The sequence below is a fragment of the Drosophila miranda genome, chromosome XL, assembly GCF_003369915.1.
Source record: "Drosophila miranda strain MSH22 chromosome XL, D.miranda_PacBio2.1, whole genome shotgun sequence".
In the NCBI taxonomy this organism is placed as follows: Eukaryota; Metazoa; Arthropoda; class Insecta; order Diptera; family Drosophilidae; genus Drosophila; species Drosophila miranda.
In genome coordinates this window covers 8,239,137-8,266,132 of record NC_046673.1, presented here as the reverse complement: position 1 = coordinate 8,266,132, position 26,996 = coordinate 8,239,137, and the positions used below count along the sequence as shown (strand labels likewise).

Sequence of the window (26,996 nt, the reverse complement as noted above, 5' to 3'; positions counted from 1 at the left end):
GATTTGCTGTTTTGCTGTGTCATGTCTAAGCAACGTATTTGTTTTTGCTTTCTTGGGACCGACATTTGCGCTTCGACATGGCTAGGATGCCGCCTAGAATGGCCAAGATAAAAAGCTGTTACAACGTTCTGTGTGCATCAGACAAATTTATTGAACAACTTCTTGAAGACTTAGTTGGGATGGGATGGGGTAAGTTCTCAATGGGCTCTGAAATGATTTTTTTGGAAACGACGCCGAAATATTTATTCAATTATAAACTAATAAAGATAAGCCAAATTTGAACAGTAAGTGCGGTTGGGATATGTCGACTGTAGAGTCGAGCTTGCATCAGAGTCTCTTAAGGTCTTTCCAAGCCAGGCTAACCAGACTCATCCAACTCCAACTCCACTTTTAGTTCCTCATTCTGATTCGACGGCGGTTTGAGAGTGGAAGGTGTAGCCTCTGTTGGATGTTGCAAGTGCCAGGGATAGGTGGCGCCGTGACGCTCGAGGATGCCACCTCGGTGAGCGGGTCGCATGTTCAGAGAGCAGGTTTGCTTGATGAGGGCCAAGGACTTGGCTTCGCTTTGGAGGGCATTATATAACTCGATTTTCTTACGTGCAATGAGGCTGTTGGTGGGTGGACTGATGCCCTGGTTGACGCAATAGTCGTACCACAGCTGGAACTCCGGGAGGGTGAAGGCCATGTTGGAAATGTCGTTCAGCTCGTGGGGCATAACCTCACAATGGTACCGCAGTCGCAGCGTGATATTGGTGGGTATCCCATCAACAAAGTAGCCAAGCCCCAGCTCCTCGATGCCTACGATCTCAGCTATGCGGTACTCTGACTGCTCGCCCTGCCCGTTGATGTTGACGCGCACAAAGCAGCTGGTCACCGCCTGCTCAAAGGCCGGACGCACCAGCAGCTGGGTGATGCGGTGCCGGGTCAGTCTCAGCGGCTCCAGCTGATCCAGTCTCTTCACTGGCCTGTCGCTCACTGATGGCTTTAGCAACTCCTTCTCATCATCAATGCGCAAGGGCGACGCCTTCAGACGTCTCAGCTCTTGTGCGATCTCCGAGATGGGACGACGACTCTTCTCAATTCTCAGACTCGGTTTGGCTTTTCTGTTCATCCTGCACTGACTTTATTTTTCTCGTTCGATTTGGCTTCTCGAAAGGTATTTTTATTGTAATCCAGGTCTCCAATATATGCCGAAACGACAGGAGACTAGAGGGTGTCTGGCGTTCGGTATCTGGATCAAAGCCAGAAAACAAAATGTAGGAAAACTAGACTGGGATAAGACTATTGTGGCATTTCAATTGTCTTTTGACTGGCGGCCAAGTGTGGAAGATTTAACGTTCATTTAAAAATACGAAATAGGGAGAATTTGTGAGGGATACCAAAAGGGTGGATGAGGCCATCTATTTGTGATTTTTTGTTGATTATGTAATTCTGCAAAATAAAGATTATATCTTCCAAAATATGATATGCTCACAAAAAATCCATTTAATGCCCTCCCATTTGTGCTTTGTTTCGCCAAACCCAAAGGATTATCCCGAAAATTTAAGACCAAAAAACAAGAGTTCAATTTATTTCGACTTCGAGCTCACACTCCAGGGTATCAACTGGGTCCTCCACTGAGTTCTATATTATCCATTTGAATGCATTTAACGACGTTCCTTTTATACCCACCATAAATGCCAGGCCAACTATTAAATTTATATTAATTTTCGCCATTTTTCCTTGGCACATGGCCGCGCCCTGGCTCTTCCTTTTTGGGATACCTGCTGGGAGATCTTCCCTGCGGAGGTTGCGCCGTCAGCCATTTGGCAAGAGATTTATTATACAATTGTTTTAATTACAGTTGCAGCTAATTGTATGCGGACATCGCCGGCAGATGCTACTTTCAATCCTGGCACAGAGCCCAATGCTCGAACATCCGCTCCCCGGCACGGGGGCAGGAGGAGCTGGTGGAGCAATGCAAAATCTTTGCATGCTTTGTATGTGAGTCTGCATAAATAACTTGGGACTGCTGGGTCGATGTGATGTACGATGTGGCACATAGAAAATGCTGCTCACGCACAAAATCCTCCTTCTCCTGCTCTTTTTATTATCACTCTACCATCGTAGCTCCTGCTCCTGTTCCACTTAAGGGCCAACTCGTTTATGCAAGCTCAGTCATCATCATCATAGGCATCGGTATCGGCATCCACCCCCTATGCTCCCAGTGTCCCACCCAGCATCTCAACCGCATCCTTATGCGACGGCATCATGGCCACATCTTCGATGAACTGACCAACACAAATTCCCTTCGATTTCGATAATGGACTTTTCGTCCATACTCAAAAGGGGGAGAGAGATAGATAAATGGAAGGAGAAGGAAGGTCAGTAGACTTTGTGATAAATATAGAAATCCATTTCGTAGACCAACTTGTTTTATCTTTGGTGGCGGGTCTCCAAAAGATAATGGGGGATCCATTGGAACATATACAAGACTTGGGCACTTTTTCATAAAATATATATATGTGTATTCATTAAAGCATAGTAAAATGGAAATTCCATGAATAAAATATGCATACGGTTTTCTTTAAAACTGTCAGCAAAAGGTCATAACTACTCAAAGATCTTAACAGCTTGAGCCTGACTTCTAGGCAGCATATGAAACAAAATCCTAAGTGCCATGAGACTCATCCATCACATGAGCATCAGCTGGCAAAAGCTAAACATGAACAACTAAGGAACTTTTCCTCGAACACCTTCTGCTGAAGGCAAAGTACAGTCACCAACAGGCCAGACCAGGCCAGAGCAGACCATACCATACCAGCCAGGCAGGAAGCTCGAGCTTTAAAGCCACGCCTTGACGTTGACGGGCAGGGAAAAAGTTGCTTGCCCAGGACGAGGACGAGGACGTGGACAAGGATGAGGAACCCTCATCCAGTTGGCTGACATGCCAAGCCCAGAACTATAGCCATTCTACCCTCCCAGGTCAGTCGCGTCGTGACGAGTTATAATGTACACATAAGTATTTAACAGTCTTGTCTTAATCCCCTTAATCCTTGTACTTCCTACCGCCACATCTAAATGAAAAATAATTTATCATGATCTTGTCCAATACCGACAATAGGAAGCCCTCATAGTACAATATAGCCTTGTGCATCTAAGATCATCATTTTGCTCGTAATTTTATAGCACCCATTTTATAGGATGGCTCCATACATCTACAAAAATATAATGCCCTTGCAGCACACAGCACAGAGCAACAGAGCTGGCCGCAGAGCCATGGCTGCGAATGAATCTAGGATACGGATACCCATGTCAAAAAAAGAAAAGCAAAACTCCTCCCGCATGCGGGACTGGGGCTGTGGAAGGACTTGGAATAGGCTAGGGGCACTTTCCAGTTGGCAGTCGAAAGGAAACTTGTTTGTTGCACAGAAACAAAAGCGCTTCCGCTTTTCATGTACAATGACAGAAACAAGTGTTAATGGTTTTGAGCTTAGGCGGTCGCACAAAGGCAAAAAACAGAAGGGAAGCAACGAAACGAAACAAAAAAGACAGCCAGATAGCTGGAAAGGGATAGCCGAGAGCAGGAGGACTCTGCTGCGCTGGATTAGAAATCAGATCGGACGGTGAGGTGTCTTCAAGTGCCGCACAGATCTCTGGGGCCGATTGGGACGTTTCATACCAAAAAACTCTGAAGCAGCGCAAATAATCTTTGGATATCTAGCATTGTGGTCATAAGCGGATTGGCTCCTCTTAAATTTTTCATGTGTAATCATAAAAGATGAACCAAACCCTATTTCAAAACCAGTCAATATTATGGAATGTACACTCTTTGAAATAATATGCCATGAGGCGCTATCACCGTAGAGTTTTCTTGGAGAAACTGAGGTCTAGACCATCATTGGGCAAGCTTTTTGAAAAAAAAATAAACGTTATCAGCGAGCAGCGATCAATCTTGTTCACGCACACTGCATGTGTTTTGTTTTTGCATTCTCGTGCCCGAGCATCGGTTGCAAAGTCCGCTTTGGCTCCAGAGCCATTCAGGCAGGGGGCCCGCGAGTGCTCACACATTTGCGTCCACACACGGCATGTACTATGTTATTTTGTATTTGCATACTCGGAGCTTCTCTTTTTCCCTATTCACTTGTATGTACGCCTGTCTGTCGCCGGTTGCCGAAGAATAAAGTGTGGAGCAATGAGGACAAGTTCAGATCGGAGCAAGAGTGCGATTTATATGGTTAGATTCTTATATGACAAGGCCATATTCAATGCATTATATCCTTTGGTATATCTTTCTCATTTTCAGATAGCCTTTGCCAATTTCAGTGTGAAGCCGCTACCACCGCCGCACCGCTGTCTACCCCACAAGCCACAGCCGCAAAACCCCACCAGAACCCACCGCCTTCCAGTGCCTCCTCTGTCCGTGTCTTTGTCTATCTCTGTGACGTGAGCTCTTTGCTATTTTGATTTGGCATTTTTTGTACCCTTGGAAAAGGTAGTATGATTTTCAGTACATACTTTATATAAAGAACCATCTCCAATGCCAAAAGTTTACTGATTCTTGATCAACAGCAACAGCCGAATCTGAATCTGAATCAGATAACAATATCTTTAAAATAATTGCGGGAAAAACTCTTGTGTTCTTACAGATATCCGATCTACGTAGCTGTGATTCTTTTCATAGCGCATCTGCGAGGGTGTGTAAGGTTTCGGTCATGAATAATATATATCTCCTTTATTTTTTTCTCGTGCGGCTGCTTTTTAAATTTTACCTACAGGAATTTTTGCTGCTGCTGCTCCGTATGGATGTGCAACATGCATATGCAAATGCCTCGGCCTACATGTGTCGGTGTCTGTTACCGCTCCACTCCCACCACTTCCCACCTCCCACCTCCCAAGTCCCAGCCCCATCCTTGTCCCTGTCCAAACATATGGGAAACTTTTGCCAGCATGTTGCCTAGTTTTTTGCACTCATTTCTTTGGCAGCCCTCCGTGCCGTTCCAGTAGAAATTACAATAATGAAAATGTATTTGCAAAACTCGCCTAATTAGTTGAATATGAGCCATGTTGGTATTCAAATATGCACACGAGGCTGTCAGAGAGGGACAGCTCTCCACAGCACAGTGGTAGTCAGAGGGCGGAGGAAGTGCGGGTGTGGGTGTGGGTGGCAGAGTGCCACAGACAGCGGGCAGGAGGAGTGGGAGTGAAAGAAGCAGTTGCAGATGCAAACAGACATGAAAATATGGAATACAGACTAGCTTAGATACCCTGAAAGATCGATCGTTCCTATGGCAGCCAAGGCATAAGGTAATTTTGTTGCTTTTTGGCTAAGCTAGTGGCTACTATACAAAATATTTAGAAAAAGCTTGTTGGGTTTGGTTTCAATATCCTCGCAAGCAATAAAATATTTCGACCGGTCGGTGTGAATGCTTCCTCCTCTGCATTAAATTCGGAGTGGCCTCTGTAAGGATATCAAAAAGTTTGAAATGAAGCATGCAGCTTATTGCAGTTCCACTGCCTCCTTTCTCCATCAAAGACTTTAGTAAATTTTTCCCTCACTTTCACATTCCCAAAGCGTGTCCAGGGCTCATTTTGTATTTTTATAATCAAAGGGAAAACCAAGAATGCTCACCTTATTTTAAAATATGTACCTTCCTTACATCCAATTCAAAATTCATTGCGCTATGGTTTTTGGTCTTTATTTTGCATACTTGTACGAATATTTTCCATATTTACAACTTGATTTTCCTTCAAAGGAACAGCCATAACATATGTGCAAACTTTCTCCGATTCACTGCTCATTTTCGGTAAGTTAAGTTCAATCAGTGGATGTGTATACAGTTTCATCGTATTTTGTGCTTGTACATTGTACAATCATAAAATAAACAAACAAAATTTAATTAAAAAATAAACCAAATTTTCCTTTTACGTACAAAGTACAAAAGTGCCAGTATTGGCACCAGAGGAAGGGGGTAACGAAAATAACATAATTACTAAGAAACGCAATAAATTGTCACACAATGTGGCACAGACGTAACAGCTGAGGCAGCGACAGAGGGCAAAGGATCAGGTAGTGAAACACCTTCTCTACTATTCCGCTAGCTTATATTTTTACTCACTATTTTGGGAAAATGAAAAACAAAATTCTTTGCCTTCATCTCTTATTATATCTAATATATTCGCGGATCAAAAAACACTTCGGACCCTCAACCAATTCCGTTCGGATCAAAACAAAACTCCAAGTGCTAGGTTTGTGGAATCATTGCGACCCGGAGTGAGCCGAACTTGGGAACTCCCAGCCGAAGCTATCATCTGCCAGTGCCGAAGTTGCCTTGGGCTGCTTGCTGAGTCGCTCCAAAGAATCCAGTAACAAAATACACAGTTTTTTGCGAGGCTTAGTATAGAGTAATTTAAGACAGAAAGGAACCAGTTTCCGACATTTAGCAATTAGTGTGTGTAATTCTGTTTGAAAGCTTGTCGGTTTCCCTGCAGGGTTGCGTTTCGATTGTTTATGAGAGATCTGGACAAAAGGCATACCAATGGGTATGGGTGGCAAACCCAATTAGGTCTAAGTGCTCGTTCACACTTTACCTTTTGTAGGGCAGAGTGTATAGTGGGAGGCAGGTGTTTGAGTTGTCGAGCGCATTGAACGCACCTGCTTCCCCTTGATATTCCCTTGAAAACAAACAAACATTTTGTACTTTATTTACACTCTTTTTGGTTCTTCAGGGCAAACGCTTTGGCTCTCAGTTTTATGGTTTGGCATCAGGCAGCAGGTGTGAGAGAGAGCATAAATTTGTAGCAGGGTAAATTTATCGTAATTGCTGAGCGAGTGTGGGGAAAGTGGGTGGCGAAGATAAAAATGTCTGTCAAAAATGGGCAAACACATCATCGAGAGACAGAGAGAGAGAATTCGTCAAGCCACATTTACCCAGATTACTACATTAGTGGGGTTTACGGGGCGTGGAAACATGGCAAAAAACACCCATCTAGAGAGGAATAGAGAGGGAGAGAAAGTTGGATAGATAGATCGACTGACACACACAGACACACACACGCACACATCATAATCACAACACAATCAAATGACAATCAAAGCCGCAAACAGACAAACGGCATACTAAGGCAGTGCCACCCCCAGTGTCCCAGTGCCCACGAGTCTGTAAGTGATATGCGTAGGGGTGAAGGGGAAGAGCAGCGAAGAGTGGAGGAGTGGAAGAGTGCGGTGTGTGGTGCGTCTGGTGAAATTGTGGGTGGCATACTCTGGCCCACATGTGGGCTCCCCTTAATGACGATTAACTGCTGAGCCGCAATTAACTGTGAACAGGCGGAAATACGGTGAATGACAGCTGAAGAAATGGCAGCAAGAGAGAGAGAGCGAGAGGTTGGTATAAATGGGCGGAACCGGAAGCAAAAGATGGGGTCACCGGAAACCGTCGGTAACGTGCCCCCAGGGCATACACTTCCCTACAAATGAATAGATTCAAGGCAAGGGAAATGAGTATTATGAATAAAGCAGTTCATGAATGAACCACACAGAAATCGCTATGGATTAAAGGCAAAAGAGTCACAGAAAAAATTAATGACTGACTCTTAAATGGAATAGAAAACGCGAAATTAAGGTTAATTAACAAGAAGAACATATATTACGACCATGTATTCTCTAACAATCGATGCGAAAGCCAATCAAATAGACCACGTCCTAGTCCATCAGTTTTAATTATTGGCGACTTTTTGAAATAAGTTCATATTTCAATACTCATAAAAGAAAAAAAGGATGTTTTAATAATACTAATACTCGTGCGGCAATAAGTCACCAAGAGTGGATGTTTTTGTCCTGACAATAAATACCGAAAAACATTCGTGTGAACACTCAAAAATGACATCCACTCCAGTCAATCCACTTATTTTCATTGAACTAATCAAATGCATTCCGAATGTCGAATGAATCAGTGAGTCACTTATGCAATCATCTAATCACTAGAATCTGGAACATTTATTCGCCACCTCATAATCGCCATACTCTTAAAGCAGTGTAACTAATTGTTGGCTTAGCTAGATGCATATTTTGTATATATAGAATGTAGGTTATATATCCCTCAGTTTTAAAAACTTGTCTTTCACCATCATTTATTTTCCACATAATTGCTTCATTCTGGTTTAATTTAGAATCCTCAAAATCATTTATGGACCCAATAGTGAAGTGAATCTGCCACGGAACAAGAAACTATTTTCCTATTCACTTACAAGGACATATGTATGAATGCATGTAGTCGTAAAGCAAAATAATTGAAGCAAAGTAAATGAATGATTCATAAATGATTTCTTACACCAACGTCTGGACGTCTGGAGAGTGAGAGAAATGTATTAATAAGGAAAATGGAGCATATGCTGGAGCAGATGTCTTGGAGTGCGAGTGTGGGTGGGAGGACATACGATATGAATGAGTGCCGGCAAAAGCAAACAAATGCGCAAATAAATCGAGATGAATGGAGGCGGGGCACAGGACAGCTGAGGATGATTATGATGGCGCCCACCTAGACACGCACTTGGCCCATCCAAAAGTCAAATGTTGGATGACAATTGCAGCGCATATCCGCTTCCGGGCCCTGCTCCTGCCTCTGCTCCACCCCTACACACAGAGAGAGGACAGAGGCAGCCACATCAATTTGGAAGCGTGCACATTTATCCTAATCACACACACAAAAGCAGCACCCCCACTCGCACACACACGCCAAGAGCTTATTTATGTGCCCAAGTTCTTTTTGACATTGTTCTTTTATTATTTTAGTCGTTGTCTCTCCCTCTCCGTCTCCCGTGCTGCCCCTCCATGGGGCGACGGCAACGCTGCTCATTTTTGTCGCAATTTAGCTAAAAGCGTCGTCTAAGAGGAAGTCGTTTTATATTCCCCTATATACCCGCGCCATTCCCGCCTTTTCCTTTAATCTTGTTCCTGGCTGGTTTTTCCTTTTCACATTTTCTCTCAAAGAAGAAGTACAGAAATATAATAGAGAATTGTTTGGGGAAGGGGAAGTGGAAGTGGAAGTGGAGATTTAGGTAGGTGGAGGCCCTCCTTGCTTGGATATATCTCCGCGTTTCCGTGTACCTTGTGGTCTGGTCTTCTTGTTTAGATGATATTCTACACCCAAATAGGACTTACATACTTTCTACTTTAGTATAGTACAAGCGATCTATACAGATACGTCTATAGTTTTTATGAATGTCCAATTGTTTCACTTTCTCAGAAATACTTTTCCAACATTCTTTGCGTTACTGCTTTGCCTCCAAAACTTTTTAGATCCCGAAAGTGGATCCATACAAACCCCTCTGAAAATACAAAATAAAAAACATTCTCTACTAGGTTTCATCTGGGGGTGTTTTTGACACATGTCGCCCCAGGTGGAGTGGTGCAGAGGGGCAGACAACTGTTGCTGCCTGGGTATACACATATGTATATACATACTATATACATATGTACTTTATAGCTCTCTTGTCGCGTCGGCCGGAAATGGCGTCAATGTCAACGTCGACGCCAAAATTTTGCTGTCATATAGATGTCTATGTGTGGGTGCGTGTTGTCATGTGCGTGTGCGGTTGACAGCAGCACGTTTGCGTCTATGGTTGGCTCTGTCCCTGTCCCAGTTAAAGTCGCAGTCTCAGTCCCAGTCCTTGTACCAGTAACATCTCCAGTTCCCGAGCCACAGTTCGCCATTCGGTGGGCCTGGCTCTCTGCTGAAGTTGATGGGACTGCTGTTGCTTCACGTGCTCGTTTACAGTCATTTATCATAAAAATATTTTTGCACTCTCATTTTTATAAACTGTATTGTTTCACACCCCCGGCCATAAGAGCCCGGGAACAGGGCGCAGGGGGTACCAGCTGGAGGATTGTGGCGCTTCGAGTCGACATTTTTATGAAGCTAATTTGATGTTGTCATTCTTCATTCCTCATTTTTGTAGCGCCATTTTCGTTTTTACAGCTCGTGTGTGTCTCACTCACTCGCACTCCCTTCGCATTCGATGAGGCCTGGAGCAGTCAATTCACGAAGGAACTGGAGCTGGAATGGAAACTAAAAGTATGTACGGGCCCATATGGAATGCTGTTGTTGGCAATGTGTCCATAAAGCTACACCTAACGGCCGGGCACTGAAACTTAACGAGGCTCGTCGCACAACTTTTAACGGATCTGCCACTCTCGACTTTTGGTCGGAACGGCGAAGGGCACAGGAAATGACGAGCAAAGCAAATTATATTTAAACAAGCAGTGCAAAAAAGGAAAAGGAACGAAAAGGATGCGAAAAGAAAAGAACGAGACAAAAGCAGAAGGAAACTGAAGACAGAATGTGAGATTGGTAAGGACAACGCTTAAGATCGTACATACAGGATTATCCTGTCGTATGACGACTTCTGTGATATCGCACTGAATCAAGATTTCCCCTCTTTCGCCCCCACAAAGATCGAAATCAAAACACAGAATCATAGAAAATGATCATATCTAAAAGATTTGGTTTAGATCGGATCATTATTTTAGCCGTCCAATTGCTCATTTTCTGTCTCTCTCTTTCACACGCTCTTCGTCGTGCAATGTGTGCGCCCTCTGGCGGAGGGGAGCCTTATTCACCATCGTCCTTTTGTGAGCCTAGTGCTTGCTTTGCTTCTCATATGTGGGGAACAATATCGGAAAATGGAGGAAAAGAAAACGTAACGACTATGCTGTACTCTTTGCATACTGTTTTATCTTAATTTCAAGAGCATGATCTCACGTTTCTTAGTGTAGATATTTTGCAATCCCTCTAATGTTAATGGGCGTTTGGTCAGCGGAATCTCTTCTGCTGTGGGGCCGTTCTAATATAGGAAATATGGTGGGGAATGCATCATCTTGCCTCTAGGGCACGTGTCACGCCCTCGGAGGCATAATAGTAAATGAATTTCCATGTGCGTAAAAATTAAAAGCGGAGAAATATCAAGAAAAACCAAGAAACAGGTTTCCATTCTCCCATTAAAAATGCTAGAAAAATTGATAGAGATGCGTGTCCTACCATAGGACGTAATTATGTTATTTGCATTTCCTTAAAAAACAAAAATCAACGAAAATGAATCGGTTATTGAAAACTTTGATACTAAAAAAATCCAAATTACATTCTAAATGCATTCTATGTACATATGACATGTGGGCTCAGCCGATCAAGCCTATTTAATAATCGCACTTTGAACTAAAGGTTAATCGTCTTCCATTCGAAGGGAACAAAATGGAAGGAATACGCACAAATATCCAGGAAAAGCAAACAAAAGAGAGTGAAAGAGCTTTGGCCAAAAAGTCGACCCTAAATAGAAACAAATCTATGAGCTGAACAGAGTGAATCCAAAGAGGAAGCGGAAGTTGGAGCTTGCGTGCCGCAGCTATTAGCTTTTGCCCATGTGTTTGCGAATGGCTTGGCTTTCTCTCTCTTCTTGTAGCCCTCACGTTGGCTCTTTGATGCGGTCAGTTCGGGGCCGAACCGGCCTGGGGTTGGAGATGACTTGCCCACCGCAAATTAAAGTGCACAAAATGCGAAACTTCTCTGTAAAATATTTACGAGACAGCCAGCGGAAACGGGGTAAGGTATGAGTACAGTTTTACCGTTTGAAAAATAGCTTTGTTCCAATAACAGAAGCCCCAACGCGTTGGGAATGTGAGCGTGAGGGAGAGGGTGAGGCTGGCCAAGGGATACTCTGCGGCTTCAGTCGCCTCTCGCCTCCTATTTAAGGGTAACACTTCGAAAAATTGCAACCTCCTGCATTGGAAGCTAAGCAACGAAGAGAACATTCTTTTGGAGTCAGTGTAGAACCCTTTCGGTCCTTTTCCAGCTGCCCTGCTCGTCCGCGTCCGTCGGCAAAACTCCAGCAAGTCAAGTCTTGAGAAAATGTGCGGTTTTTGTGGCTTTCGCTGGAGAAATCTAATTAAACAAATAACAAAAGCTAAACTCAACCTCAGCTTTGGCTTCAGTTTTAGCTTCAGCCTCAGCCTCAGCCTCAGCTAGAGAGAAAGCAGAGTTCCTAGCAGGCAATTGCCGTTGCATTCTAAAGGCTATTAATAATAAGTTTTGGTTGACTATACACGCAAAACTTGAAGCTCGGCTCGTCTTGGCTCCGAAGCCAAAATAATTCCAATCTATGAAAACTTTTGGCATGCGGTCAATAAAATTTAGCAATGGGATTGTATGGCTTTTCGTATGATAATAATATTGACTTTATTTGAGAGCATCCCAAGTGATGGTAAATGATGGTAAGTGGACTTGTAATGGCCTAGAATCCGTAAAACAGCTGTAAAGTATATCAAGAAATGTTTACTCGCTATTAAAACATAGAAAAATATACCTTCCATTTACTTCTACATGATTTTCAGCATTGGTATATCCATTATCCGTTGGTTGTGTTCCTGAAACTAGAGATTTATATAGGATGCGAAAATCTGCCCATGCAGCCGTTTTCCGCCTCAAGTTTTGCACTGCCAACGACCGACCCTATGGAGTAATTATAACATGTCCTAATTGAATTTCGTTTCACTTTAAAGCCCTCCCCCCATTGCGGTCTCCGTCGCGTTGGGTGCGACAGAGGTTAACCAATCTTGGCATTATTAAATTATCCCTTAGACACCGCAATCACACTACCCTCTTCGTTATTACGAGCTTTGCTCTGGCTTTTTGCCACTTTTCAGTGGGCGGCAGGCGACGCTTTTTGTCATTAATCTTCTGTGACGCGCTTAAATCACATGAATAACAAATTAGATGGCATATTAGTACGTGGCTTATATAATGTTCCTACCCGCCATCCCCTCCCCTATCCTCACCGGCATCCTTTGTAATATTTTTTAAATGTGACAAAATGTCAAATGTTATGTAAAAAAAAAGAAAGCGAATGCAGAATAAAGAATGAAAGCGGAAAATGGGAGTGAAAATTAAATAACAAAAGGCTTTTCCCTCCCCTTTGAGGCTGCGACTGCGGCCCTATGTATTTTTGCATAATTCATTGCCTTGTCTGACGATGCGTATACTTTATTTGTCCCTGTCCCTGTCCCTGTCCCTGTCCCCGTCCAAGTCCCAGTCCCAGTCCCTTTTCCATCCTCTGATGCCTCCGCTTTGTGCCGTCAGTTTTCTAATTAGCTACGCATTTTCATTGTCGTTACACTCCTTTCATATGTATATTTACTCACACCCCCTATTATGTATTTATTATCCCCCTCTTTTTATATTCCTTTAATGCAATTTAATTATTTTATTTTGTGTTTATGTCAAGTACGGAGACAGAGACAGAGACAGAGCTATGCTTCAACAGCGAGAAAGAGAGAGCTTTGGCATTGACTTTAGCTTCTCGACTCTCTGGCATGTGGCATGTCCGCTTGATAAATTGTATGCATTTTTAATTCAATTATGTTGCAACAGGCAACAAATGTCAGAAGCTGCTTATGATGTTCACAGAGCAGATGTCACCCGCATACAATCCCCATACAGTCTGACAGAACTAATTAAAATATGGAATACAAATGTGGAATGAAAGGTGCAGCTCGTAAATTTGCAAGCCCAAAAAACTTAAGCATCGCCAAAAGATTTTCCTTTTTCATCGTGTACTTTTATTCCCCTAAAATGTTTCAATTAAAGTTCGTGGATATCCTTCTGAGAGCCATGAGGAGAACATCAAGTTTACTTATTCAATCCTGCCCTCAATTTATCCAATGAGGGTGCTTCGTCCAAGGCCGAAGCCTTCCCATTCCTCCAAATGCATGTCTACGAATCCCTTTATACTGATAATGTTTTCAAAACTCAAGCAAACCATAGACGTATGACTCAGTCGAAAGTACGTTGAATAGATGAAGTCGGTAGTATCTTTGATTCTTGTTTTCGTTTGGATGTTACGCGCTGGCGCTCGGTAAAAGACTCTGAAATGAAAGATGTTACACGAATGTTGCACTAGTTACTCCACAGAGTGTGGGTCCCGATGGATCAGTCTTCTGATCCATTGCGAAGGTGGCGCCCATGTGAGCGCCAATTCAAAGTCAAATTGTCCCCAAACTCCTGCCGTTACAAATAGTTTTGTACATAGGCAATAACAACACAATAATGAGCATGCAAATAGGTCAAGTACAATGGTGAGCATTCGAATAGGGACATTGGGAGTTGAATCCCATTAAAACGATACAAATATTCAGATGAGCGGCTAGTTTCTCAATAGCGCGAATTTTAGTAAGTCTGATGGACCATTGAACATTTTTGATGGATGACTTTGAGGAGGAATGCCTGAAAATCTGCCTGTGCCCATCTGAACATATATACATACTTCTTGATACCTTATTACAGGTGTCTTGTACATGGTATCCTTGAAATGGCAGCAGCAAGCCAAATCAGGTAAATACTTATCAAGCGTTCAAGGGAGGTCTCTTCTCCTGGCTGAAGCAGTGGCGGCAAATACTACTGCTTTAGGCGTGGACATTGAAATATCCTCCGTTTCATGTGCTCACAGATTTTGTTGCCGCACCGAACTCCGTCCGGCCATAAAGCAGCGCAACTGTTGCACACATGAGCAAAAAGTCCAGGGACACCAGAAGGTGGGAGGCCACTCGGCGGGAACTATTCCGGAGGAGGCAACGATTCCGGAAGATTCACTTGTGGAAGTGTCAGTCGGGCCTGTTCCCACATAAACAGAACATTTTATTAGATTACACTCTCGCCGGAGCCTACATATTGGGAGAAAAGTTATCATGGCAGCGAGACTGCATCGTTATAGGGGGCCGTGGATCGGAGTCAGAGTGCAAAATTTTTATGGCTCCCAGCGGATGTTTTGATACGTTTTTATGAGACGCGCGCGTGCTGTAAGCAATGGCGACTTCCGCCCGGCCTAGGCTCGACCTATTCCTGACTGGCTGGCTGGCTGGCTGGCTGACTGCCCGACTGGCACTGCCTTATCGCACTGTTGAGCATTTGGTTGATGTTCTTTAATAGAAAAATATATTGTGTCTTCTCGTTTTATTGCATTGCCACCGACTAGGACAAGATTGAAGCGATTGCCATGAAGTCCACATTGGTTTCACAGCCAACCCTATCCCTATTCCGGGTCTTGTCTTTGCATAAACAAATTCATCAGCGCCGGCAACGAAATGGCTGGCATAAAAATTGGAGCTGAGAACTGACAAGATGAGAACGGTTTGGGCAGCTCATTCGGAAGGTATTGTTGAAAAACTAAAGAATAAATGGCATGGTTGGAGCTCGAATGCCAACTGCAATTCACTATTCCCTACTTAATCCTTTGTTATTAGAAAACCCGATACTTCACATATCTGATATATAATCCTAAAATTTTGGGAGAATATAAAATTCTATACATTTTCCAGCTACCCCAACCCTTATATATTTTCCAATCGAAATACCAAAATAAATCTCTGCAGTCTTATGAAACTTTTTTGGGAATTGATATTTCCACCAGTTAGAAGATAAACTTGAGAAGATATCTGCTTACCCTAAGATCTCAGGAACATTTCTGAAGGAACCCGTCTAGGCAGCCCAAAAAAAAAATGTCTAATTCAACTTAACTCTGCCATAAATCTCAACCTCGATGTCTGACAAACGCTTAACTCCATCAGCTATTCCCGCTTCATCCGTTTCATCCGCTCCATCCACACCCAAGATTGGGGGCACTTCAGCAGTCATTTGGCTTGAAGTTGTTGGACTAACTAACTATGTGACCCGAACCCATAACACATTCCTCTCTTTAAAAGTTGCTCAAACTTTGGCTCAAGCCCTCCTACATTATCCTCAGGGCCTCCATCCACATCCACATCCACATCCAGCCCCCTGCCACCCTGTTAACTGCCACTTTATCCATGGAGCATACTTTTCGGGCATGGCAAATGGCAGCGCTGATTTACTTTGCAATTACAGCCAACTGAGTGGGGCTGCCGCTGCCGCTGCCGCTGCCGCACGGACGCCAAAGGAGTAGACGGCGGTGCCATTCAAGGAGTGGGGCGGGGCGATGGGGTTAAGGCAATGAACTAGAAAGCTGTCTGATTAGCGTGCAGCTCGGAAAAGTTTCTCCACTCACACTCACACAGCCCCCACATCCGCATACCCGTACACAGATTTATTGAGCCCACTGTCCGCGTCAATAATTTGCATGGGTTAAGAGTGCAAAGAGAGAGCGGGTACGGGTAAGGCGGGGGAACACAGATTCAACCAGGGGTTAAGTCAACCTCATTCTCACTCTGACTGAACCCCCCTCCCCCCGCCCTCGTGCCTGACATCCTGTGTCAATGGCCAAGGCCTCACCTGTATGCGTCTGTGTGCCTCTGTGTCTGTGGCTCTGTGTGTGAGAGAGATTGTAAAAGCGTGTTAAAAAAAACTTTTTACGTTTTTTTCCCCTAGCTACTTCTTGGCTTTTTTCATACTACCCAAACACACAACGACCACAAAGGGTATACTAGTTTTGACCGAAGAAATGTCACGGACTGGAGAAATCGATGGAAAGACTTGGGAAAATAATACCAGTCTGTCCTTTCCACAATTTTATACACACTTTGAAAGTCATAATCTCGAAAACTACAGGTCTCTAAAATTGGTGGTAAAATTCGTATATATTTATGAAATGATGTATATACTCGTATGTACTTGTATGTTGTTTTAGCCCTGTCCCTTATCCGTTCCTTTGTTCTTTCACCACTTTGAAGCCTACAATGATGAAGATCTTGAAGAGATTTGTATGCAAAGAGTATCTCCTGGTCATTCGCTTTTTCAAATTTTATTCTAGTCTTTCTACAAGCTGCAACGCGCGGCGGCAACAATAACAAGTCCAGTTCCAGCAGCGACAACAGAGTGACAATAAATTGTTAAGTGTAAAAAGTTTATAGCATTCGACTGAGTGAGTGATGGCAGAGCGGCTGGGCATGAAGTGGAGGCCCCACCGCCACCCATCCACCCCCCAGCTTTGCCCTATGCCATCCTTAGAGCTTAGCGAAAAGTTAAAGATGGATTTAGGGTTTGGTTCTTGGGTTCTTCGAACAACAAACAGAGCAGCAACAAGCAGTGGCAAACCCGCTTTGAGCTGCACTCAAACAGGCGAAGCCCCAAAAGTGTAAGCCCCAAGATGAGTGCGAGAGTGCAGCGCCAATGAGTGAATGAGTGCCACATGAGGAGAGACATTGCCCAGACATTGTTGTCTGGTCTCGATCCACGTTAACAAAGAAAACATCAGAGTTCCCAGAACGAACAGAAACAAACACGCCTTTTTGTGGGCATTATTGAGTCGAATATTGAGTCAAAATCTCAAATGTGGCACATTTTCAAGACATTTTAAAACCAAAAAAGGTACGCATTTTAAAGAGTTTTTCGATCATCTTGAATTCATTCTCCTTCAGGGCCTTTTTGGTTCTTATTTGAACATATCAAAATAAAAGAGAAGTACAGGCATTAAATTACCTATACGAGTATATAATAAATTGATTGATATGATTATAGATTTAAAATCAAGAAAAATATGACTACTTTCAATATAGTTATTTATTCCCCCTCCAAGAAGACTTATCTGCAGTGGTTCTACAAATCTCAAGTCAACTTCCTCTTTCATCACGTTGAAAAATTTATTGACAGAGTGGTTGAATGTTGTCCGTGGGCTGGCAGCCCACTTCACGTCACCACTGGCCCTGTCAGTGTCCTGGTCCTGGTCCTGCCCAGCCACCTGATGGCTGATGATGAAGATTGATAATGTCCGGGCCCAGAGATGATGAGGTGCTAACGATGGCGACAACGACTGAGGGCAGGCGCGTCAACAGGCGTTTGATAAATCATGCATGCCAAGTACAGTGCAAGCCCTCGCACCACCAAGTAAGAACAAACAGATTAAAGAGAAAACAAGGAGGAGCAGAAACTCAAAAAAAATAATAATACAAAATAAACAGGAATAAGATGGCGATAAGAAGAGATGATGCAGCAGTACCACCCTCTACCTACCTCTTGCTCGCTCTAATCAGCCTTCAAATAGAACCATAGCCGAAGCGCTCAAGTTTTTATCTCTGCCAGACCCAGACCCAGTCCCAGTCCCAGTCGCAATCCCAGAGCCCCGGGCCACTCAAACACTCATTTCCACTCGCCAAGAGCCAAGAGTCAAAGTTGTCGCTGTTGCTGTTGCTGTCGCTGTCGCTGTCACTGTCGCTGCCACTGTCGCTGTTGTCGCCTTAACCAACGTCAATGTCCGCCTTCAGTTGCATTTTGCCAGCGGTTTCGTGACAAAGCTCCACGCGGTTTGCACCACTCCCGTATCGAACCCCGTGTAAAGCCACATTTTCCGCACAAACATAAGTAGTTTTGTTTGTTTTGTTTTTTGTTTTTTTTTTTGAGTGAGTGATCGATCAAGGAAATTAACTATCAAGCAGAACCCATACTATAGAAGATGGGCCAAGAGGATCAGGAGTTGTTGATACGCGGAGGTAGCAAGAATACCTCTGCCGAACACTTGAACAACGTGAGTATAATCGAGTCGATTGCCACATCCATTGGTGGGGTTTTTCTTGTCTTGGCTTGGGCTTGGGCTCGGGCTCGAAGCAGCGTGAGAATAGCAGAAAAAAATCCACTAAACCGCAACTGCAATTGCGTAAACTAGAAATAGTAACGAAAACCAGATCAAACGGAGACCCAGACATCAAACGGAGCAACCAGAAATTGGCTAGTATTTTAATGAATTTTATTTGGTCCAGGAAAATTATCTCCAATTCTGAATGGGTCATGCTAAGAAACAAAAATTATTCTGAAGATCAAAGAAGGTCGCATCCATGATGATCAGATAAACAAGATCATAAATACAAAGCAAACAAATTATATAGATTATTTTTTAGAAAATTCCTTTAAATTGTAACACCATCAAAGGATCCATGGATACAAGTCATATCTATTTATACTTAAATACTAGTTTTAATTGATCGAATTTAAAATATCGATGGGTTGGCTTGCAAGGTCCATTTAATAAATGGACCCATTTCCGATTGCATTAATATGCACCTCTTCTCGAACAAAGACCAGTACATATATGAGTTAGAGCATCCACAGTTCAGGTGTGGTTTTTGCATCAAAAAATCTAAAAATTTCGAGTGTCTGACAACAAGCGTGTCATTTTTCTCATGAATTGAAGAATGTTCTTAGCCCAGTTTCAGTGGGGCAGAACCAAAAGAGTAGGGCCCGGATTGGACATACATACATAAGTCTCAGATAGTGGAGCAACATTGTTGAGTATCTATGGCCCCGAGGGCTATAAAATACTTTATCTGCAGCTAGATCTTTTGAGTTCTGAGTTATTTACTTGTCTCCCCCTCTGCGATGCTTGTGTGATATTCTATAATCTTGTCTTGTCTTGTCTTATCTAGGTCATTATTTGACCAGGCCCATGCTTCGGGCTCAGCATCTGATACGAGTACCTGTATCTTAGCACCTGTGTTTATCTGCGTATCTGCTTACTCAAAAAAAAACCACCTTGCCACCTCGGCTTGTGTTGGAAGTTCGTTATCGCTGGCTCGGTCTTTGAGGCCAAGTGTAACTGGAAATGGTCCGAAAGTTTAAGAAAGTTCTTCAAGAGATAATAGGAAAGGTGGATGAGGACCAATTTATGGGAAGAGGCATCTGTTTTTTGTTCTGCGTAATGAATCCGTGAAAATATCTTAAATATTTTTCAAATTTTCTCAAACATATACGCCACAACTTTTGTCGAAGCGAGCTAGCTCTGGTTTTTTGTATCTCCAATGTTTCACATTGCGCGCCGTGCTTCGTTCCGTGCCTGCCTTGTATTCATCCAAGTGAATGACTTTTGAGTGCACTCATTAGCCACTCGACGCCCCACACTCGAGGACAAAGGGAGGAGAAAAGACAAAACAAATTGAGTCGCTTCTTCATTTAGTCATTTCAATTTGTCAAGTTCATCAAAAAACATTTCTGCTGTGCCATCTGGCATCGGGGGGCGGGGCAATCACAGCCGGCATTCACACTCCCATATACCACCCTCTCACGAATTTCTTTCATAAGTAATTCAAAAATAGCACGCAAAGTAAAAAGTAAGCAAAAAAATATTAAATAAATATGAAATGTAGCATCTTTTTCTGCTGCCATCTTACCGAAGAAAGAAAATAATATACGAAGATAAGACCAGCTCAAGAGATGGCTAAGAAGTGCGAGGGGCTGCAAAGAAAAGAAAAACTTTTTAATAACATTTTTCGGCCTCATTTGTTGGGAAAACAATTTTGCCAGGTCTGAGTCACCAACCACCGAGCACCAGCCAACCCCCCACGTTTTGGCCTGCTCTCTGGGAGTTCTTGTAACGGATATTAAATTTTTTCCGCGTTCACCGTTCCCGACGTCACCCGATGATTTCTCAGCAAAAGTCAGACAACACACTGGACAGTGGGACCGACCGACAGAAGAAGGTTGAATGACAGGTTCTTTGGTAAGGTGGACGACATTAAGTATTTGTACGAGTATACCCTTGCAAAGGGTTGATCAGATCATCAGGATCATTAGGTGGAAAGTCGAGTTTTTATTTTTGGACATTATTTTGCTTCTTTTCGATTAGTTTACGTGACTGTTCGAAGGATAATAATGAGAGCCGTAGTTAAATCTTCTCATTTGTTATGCCAAGCCAAATAAAAATCTAAAGAATAGCACAGGTCCTTATTCTTTATTATCATTATAATGACCATAAACAGTTAGAGGTTACGGCAAGTGTATATAAACTTCGTGTCCCCGAATTTGCATTTATTTTTTTTTTTAATTTTCTTTCTCATTGAATGTCAGCTTTTTATTTGCCTCTCAGCCCTCTCTTCCCCTCTCTTTCTCTCTCTCTCAGTAGTAAGTATTTTTTAACGTAGTTTGCATTTTTCATTATTTTTTTATGCTTAATTTTTTATGATTATTTATATAAATTATTATGGGTAGAGAGTGGAGGAGTGTGGGATAAAATGTTTTCCATATTGTGGCCATCATTTTCTTTTTGGTATTATTTTTTTCCTGGACGCCAATTAGTGGATCCCTGTTATTTATGCTCTGGCCGCAGGCCCTGGTGGAAACCCCACAAGCAGCGGGAAATGGAAAACAGCAAAAATTGTTTATGAAAATGAAAGATGACAGCGGGGGCAATGGGAGGCAAAACTCAAAGGGGCGGGACTGTGCAATATTAGTGGACGGGATTCGAAGTGGAGAAGTCCGACGTTACCGCAAGCGACGTCAGCGGCGCGGGTGAATCGTCTTCGGTTACCGCTTCGAGCGGGAAGCCCCACCTCGACCCATGCGAGGAGTAGATGGAGCTCCGGACAGACATCTGACTGCTGACTGGGCTTGCCATACCTATCGACTGTACTCGATTTTCTCTCACAATGAGAGACAACTGAATGCACATAAATTCTTGAATTAAGCCCGAGTACACACGCAACCAATTCCACTCATGTATGGCGTTCATTGAAACGATTCAATGGCATCCGCTTCCATATGCATAGAACTACATATTTTGAAGCTGTCTTTTCGATCTTCGATTATCGAATATATGTATATGGATGTGTAGAATGGTGTATGATAGGGGACCTCTCATGGTTCTGCATGATCTGCACCAATACACCGACACTATTCACTTGTGCGTTTGTACCCTTTTGCCTGCTGCCTACGCGCACTAACGCACTGTAAATGTATGCATGTATGTGTGCCGAGTCGGAAATTCTTCCCTCAAATGTAATAAACTCAATCGAGTATGCCCGCCTAGTAAATATTCATGATATAGTTTCTCTGAGCAGCCACTCGCATACTTATGAATATATATCGTATGTACGTATATAAGCTATATGTACGTATGTAAGAGAGAGGCAACAAAAAAGCTTCACGATTATGGTCGCTGCTCAACTCATCCATTATGATCCAGTTTCCCCGCACTCTGAGGCCGGTCAAGTGCCAGGCTTGGCCAAATTGCCCTTTCCCGATGTCCTTAAAGTTTTATATTTAATAAAAACAAAGCTGACGGGCTCAAAGTCCCCGAACGAAACCCGAAGATGCCAGCGATTTACACTCACAATTGTCTTATGAAGTGGCAACATGGCGCGGCGCGGCGAGCACTCCACTCCCCCCCATTTGTAGCACACCACCACCGGCACCACCCCCCCTCAAGGACGTTAGCCGGCTGCGGCTTATGGCTGCCCTAATTTGCACATTTTAAATAGACGCCGCCTCCCAGGGTCCAAGGCCCGGGACTTGGGCATTTTTATTAAACAGATGGGCCGCCGTCCTTTTGGGGGCCTGGGACTGTGCCGGGACCGGAATCGGGATCGGGATCGGGGTCGGGGTAGGGATTAGCCCGGCTAGCCAAGATTTATGCACAGACGCCTTCATTTTTATGGACGGACGCGTGAAATTGAAAAGTTTTGTGTTGCCAACCTTTTTCGACTACACTCGAAGAAAGTGACCGAAATATAGAGACCGATTTTTTATAGAGCAGATACATATTTCATTCGGATAAAAACGATTTCACATAGAGGTATTTAACTGATTAATTGACCAATGTTTCTATTGGCTCTTGTATGGAGATGCATTTGTGTATCTGTCTACCAGTTTCTTCGAGTGTAGGGGCCTTTCAAGCTTCTGCTTATCGTGCACCTCCGCCTCTCACTTATTTCAGCAGCTCCTCCGTTTAACCATTCCCTGGAACCTTTTATTAATTTATTCACTCATCCCTCCTCGTGCTTTCTGCCCAGCAGGGGGACGGCGGCGGAGGTTCCTCGCAGAGCTGCATTAGCCAGGGATTTGGCCAGACCAAGAACTACGGCACCCTAAGGCCACCGACGCCGCCGGATGGTTCGGTCAGCGGGCAACAGCCGGAGAATCTCACCTATGCCTGGCACAATCTGGACATCTTCGGGGCCGTCAATCAGCCCGGCTCCGGCTGGCGACAGTTGGTCAATCGGACGCGAGGACTCTTCTGCAATGAGCGACACATCCCAGCGCCACGGAAGCATCTGCTGAAGAATGGTGAGTAGCTGGTGGTGGTGGATTTAGCAGGGATCTTTTGGCTAATCTGGAGCTTGGCCAATCCTCAGTCTGCGGCGTGGCCTATCCGGGAGAACTGCTGGCCGTAATGGGCAGCTCTGGGGCCGGCAAGACAACGCTCCTGAATGCCCTGGCCTTCCGCTCACCGCAGGGTATCCAAGTGTCGCCGTCGGGTATGCGGATGCTGAATGGCCAACCCGTGGCTGCCAAGGAGATGCAGGCCCGTTGCGCCTATGTCCAGCAGGACGATCTCTTCATTGGCTCGCTGACGGCCCGCGAGCATCTCATCTTCCAGGCCATGGTGCGGATGCCGCGGCAGCTCAGCTACCGACAGCGGGTGGCCCGCGTGGACCAGGTCATTCAGGAGCTATCGCTCAGCAAATGCCAGAACACGATCATTGGGGTGCCCGGTCGGGTCAAGGGGCTGTCGGGGGGCGAGCGCAAGCGCCTGGCCTTCGCCTCGGAGGCTCTGACCGATCCACCGCTCCTCATCTGCGATGAGCCCACCTCCGGCCTGGACTCCTTCACCGCTCACAGTGTCGTCCAGGTGCTGAAGAAGCTGTCGCAGAAGGGCAAGACCGTTATACTGACCATACATCAGCCCTCGTCGGAGCTCTTCGAGCTTTTCGACAAGATCCTGCTAATGGCCGAGGGTCGGGTGGCCTTCCTCGGGACACCCAGTGAGGCCGTGGACTTCTTCTCCTAGTAAGTACAATCCCATACCCATATACCTTTACTCGATCGTTCCTATCTAGCAGCAATATTCCCATTTTGAATATATTTATACCTGTACATTTTATTATTATCCCGTCATATTGCTCATTTGGTTCTTTGAATGGCAGCTATCTGTAAAAAAACACAAAAGATCGTCTATTGTTCGTTGTCACCGGTCGAAGGATGATACAGGATGCCCTGGATCTGACGAAGAGCCGAAGTCTATGGGGTTCCAAAACTGGTAGCCCAGCGTGTGACACATTCTAGTATGAACTGGCACATATATATACTGTATGGTTAGTGCTAGTACTCAGACCGAAGAAATATTTTGGTGACAAAATCAGGGATGATATTCGTATGGAAACGATTCAAATGCATTTTGATCAACAAAATATGTCGCAGACGAGTACTCAGATCCGAAAAAAGCAAACTCCGATTAATACTGGAAAAGCAACCGATGATATTTGGTGGGCATACCGATAGACATATCGATTAACATAACGTCAAGAAAGCAGGAAATGACAAGCACATTTTATTGAAATCAGAAAAAAAGTACAGAAAACAAAAATGAAGAACTCCATAAAAGAAGAATTTGTGTCTAAGGTGTGCTACGACCTGAGCCGCTGCTGGCAATCAGTGGAGACTCCCCACTACTCGAATGTTGTCTACCGCCTGATGACATACAATCTGTTGGCCCCGGATATGGTAGTGAAGCACAAGTCGCACTATGGGGGCATCGAAGAGCAGCATCTGAATTGGGGAAATCGTCTGAACAAGCTCACGCAAGAGGTGCAAGTCCTCAATCCGGACATCCTCTGTCTGCAGGAGATGCAGTGCAGTCATCTGCCGCAGATCATGCGACGCTTCAAGGCGACCACCATGCGGAGCTACAATTACATATTCCAGCAAAAGTTGGAGAGCGAATCCGATGGTATAGCCATCATCTACGATATGAAAAAGCTCGAGCTGATCGGCCATCGGGCCTTGGGGCGCCAAATCCAGGAGCCCAACAAGCGTGCGGACTTCGATCGCTTTGCCCTCATGGGAAAGTTCAACCTGACCGGTACTCCCAAGCAGCTGATCGTGTGCAGTGCCCACCTACTGCAGGGCACTCCCCTGGGTACGGATGGGCGCCCAGACATTGTGCAACGTCTGCGCAGCGAACTACTCCAATATAGCCACGACTACGAGAACAACAGCTGCATTCCAATCATCCTCGGAGGAGACTTCAACTTTTCGAGCGGCACCAAACCCTTCCGCACCCTGACGACGCCCGCCGTCTATTCAGCCTGTTCCAAGCAGTTGGTGCCCGTCTACAGCACTGCCACCAAGCAGGTGTCCGCCTACGACTCGAAGCAGGGCTGGATTGATGCCGATCATATTTTCTACTCGAAGGGCTGTCCGCGCTACAATATACGTCTTTGCAGCTACTACCTGCTGCCACGCATCTGCTTGGAGCAACTACCCAACCATTTCCTCGGCTCAGACCACTACTCTCTGGCCGTCAATTTCACTGTGAATTAGGTGACAGCTGAAATGAGCGTGCTCCCATCCCACTACAAACTAATTCTATGTTCAATCGTTTAATAAAATGTAAACAATATATATTTCTATATCTATTAATCTTTCAGTGTTGGGGCCCAGTGTCCGACTAATTACAACCCGGCGGACTTCTACGTTCAGGTCCTGGCCGTTGTACCAGGCCGCGAGGCTGAGTCCAGAGAGAGGATTGCCAAGATATGCGATAACTTTGCCGTCAGCAAAGTGGCCCGGGAAATGGAGCAGCTGCTGGCCACCAAGAATCTCGAGCAGCCCCTGGAGCAGCCCGAAAATGGTTATACGTACAAGGCCACCTGGTTTATGCAGTTCCGGGCAGTGCTCTGGCGTTCCTGGCTATCCGTGCTGAAGGAACCGTTGCTGGTCAAAGTACGACTCATTCAGACAACGGTAAGAAGAGGAGGCGGAGGAGGAGATTAAGATGAAGATGAAGATGAGGGGTATCGAACCGCTACTGGTACTTGAACCTTTAAGGTAGTCTTAGTTAATTTACCTAATCGTTGCGTAGTCCGTTTCTCAGTTTTAAATACATATTTGTACATATTTAACTGAATTTTCGGCAAAATTCGATTGTTTTTAATGGGAATGTCTGTACATACAAAACTCTACACTATAGGACAACAAATATTATATAGCAACATTTTAATAATCCGCAAGGCTATCATATGAATTCCCCCCACAGATGGTGGCCATCCTGATTGGCCTGATCTTTCTGGGCCAGCAGCTTACGCAGGTGGGCGTAATGAACATCAATGGGGCCATCTTCCTGTTCCTCACCAACATGACCTTCCAGAATGTTTTCGCCACTATCAATGTGAGTTCAAGTCCCCCTCTTACGCCTCTTATATATATTAATTTATTTCATGTATTTTCTCCTTAGGTTTTCACATCGGAGCTGCCGGTATTTATGAGAGAAGCCCGAAGTCGTCTGTACAGATGTGACACGTACTTCTTGGGCAAGACCATAGCAGAGCTGCCGTTGTTCCTCACCGTTCCCTTGGTATTCACTGCAATTGCCTATCCAATGATTGGACTCAGGCCGGGCGTGATGCACTTCTTCAACTGCCTGGCACTGGTCACATTGGTGGCCAATGTGTCGACATCGTTCGGATATCTGATATCCTGTGCCAGCTCCTCCACCTCGATGGCCCTGTCGGTGGGCCCACCCGTCATTATCCCGTTCCTGCTGTTCGGTGGGTTCTTTTTGAATTCCGGGTCGGTGCCCGTCTATCTGAAGTGGCTGTCGTATCTGTCCTGGTTCCGGTACGCCAACGAGGGGCTGCTCATCAACCAGTGGGCGGATGTGGAGGCAGGTGAAATCAGTTGCACCTCCTCGAACACGACGTGCCCCAGCTCCGGCAAGGTCATCCTAGAGACCCTAAACTTCTCGGCTGAGGATTTGCCCCTGGATTACGTGGGACTGGGCATCTTAATTGTTAGCTTTAGGGTATTGGCTTATCTGGCACTGAGACTCAGGGCCAGACGCAAGGAGTAGAGTCTGCCGAAGATCAATCATAGTTAATGCGGTTTTTTGTATGAGTACTCGTACGTGTCGTGTGTGTAATTATTATTATTATAATTATTATTGTGTCTATTGTTTGGCTTCCATCCCAACCACCACCCCACAAAACAACTACATTTACTGTTCCTAAGCTTGAAATGCTTGAGAATAAAACATGCTTTTTTACTTCAAAACAAATTTTACTTGTAATAGTTCGGACA

General features: G+C 44.5%; 2 protein-coding genes and 1 long non-coding RNA gene across 4 annotated transcripts; 1 reads left to right on the top strand and 2 right to left on the bottom strand.

Annotated features, from left to right (window-relative positions):
- Nucleotides 1-200: 200 nt before the first annotated feature.
- On the bottom strand, nucleotides 201-1,209 carry LOC108151390 (RNA polymerase-associated protein Rtf1). Its single transcript, XM_017279976.2, has one exon. The coding sequence runs from the start codon at nucleotides 1,109-1,111 to the stop codon at nucleotides 359-361; it is 753 nt and encodes a 250-aa protein (XP_017135465.1). The 5' UTR covers nucleotides 1,112-1,209; the 3' UTR covers nucleotides 201-358.
- Nucleotides 1,210-17,320: 16,111 nt separating this feature from the next.
- LOC117187218 lies at nucleotides 17,321-18,035 on the bottom strand. Its single transcript, XR_004471977.1, has 2 exons — nucleotides 17,949-18,035; nucleotides 17,321-17,809 (listed from the first exon to the last, which is right to left on the bottom strand). It is a non-coding gene; the product is annotated as an uncharacterized LOC117187218 (long non-coding RNA).
- A 121-nt stretch (nucleotides 18,036-18,156) lies between these two features.
- On the top strand, nucleotides 18,157-26,972 carry LOC108162557 (protein white). Of its 2 annotated transcripts, none has more exons than XM_017297365.2 (6): nucleotides 18,157-18,459; nucleotides 22,715-22,985; nucleotides 23,054-23,708; nucleotides 25,349-25,664; nucleotides 25,957-26,088; nucleotides 26,155-26,972. In XM_017297365.2, exons 1-6 carry the CDS (start codon nucleotides 18,388-18,390, stop codon nucleotides 26,767-26,769), a joined length of 2,061 nt encoding a protein of 686 aa, XP_017152854.1. In that variant the 5' UTR covers nucleotides 18,157-18,387; the 3' UTR covers nucleotides 26,770-26,972. The 2 variants fall into 2 exon arrangements, with proteins under 2 accessions (XP_017152854.1, XP_017152845.1); XM_017297356.2 differs by having other exon boundaries at nucleotides 22,712-22,985.
- The last annotated feature ends 24 nt before the right edge of the window (nucleotides 26,973-26,996 follow it).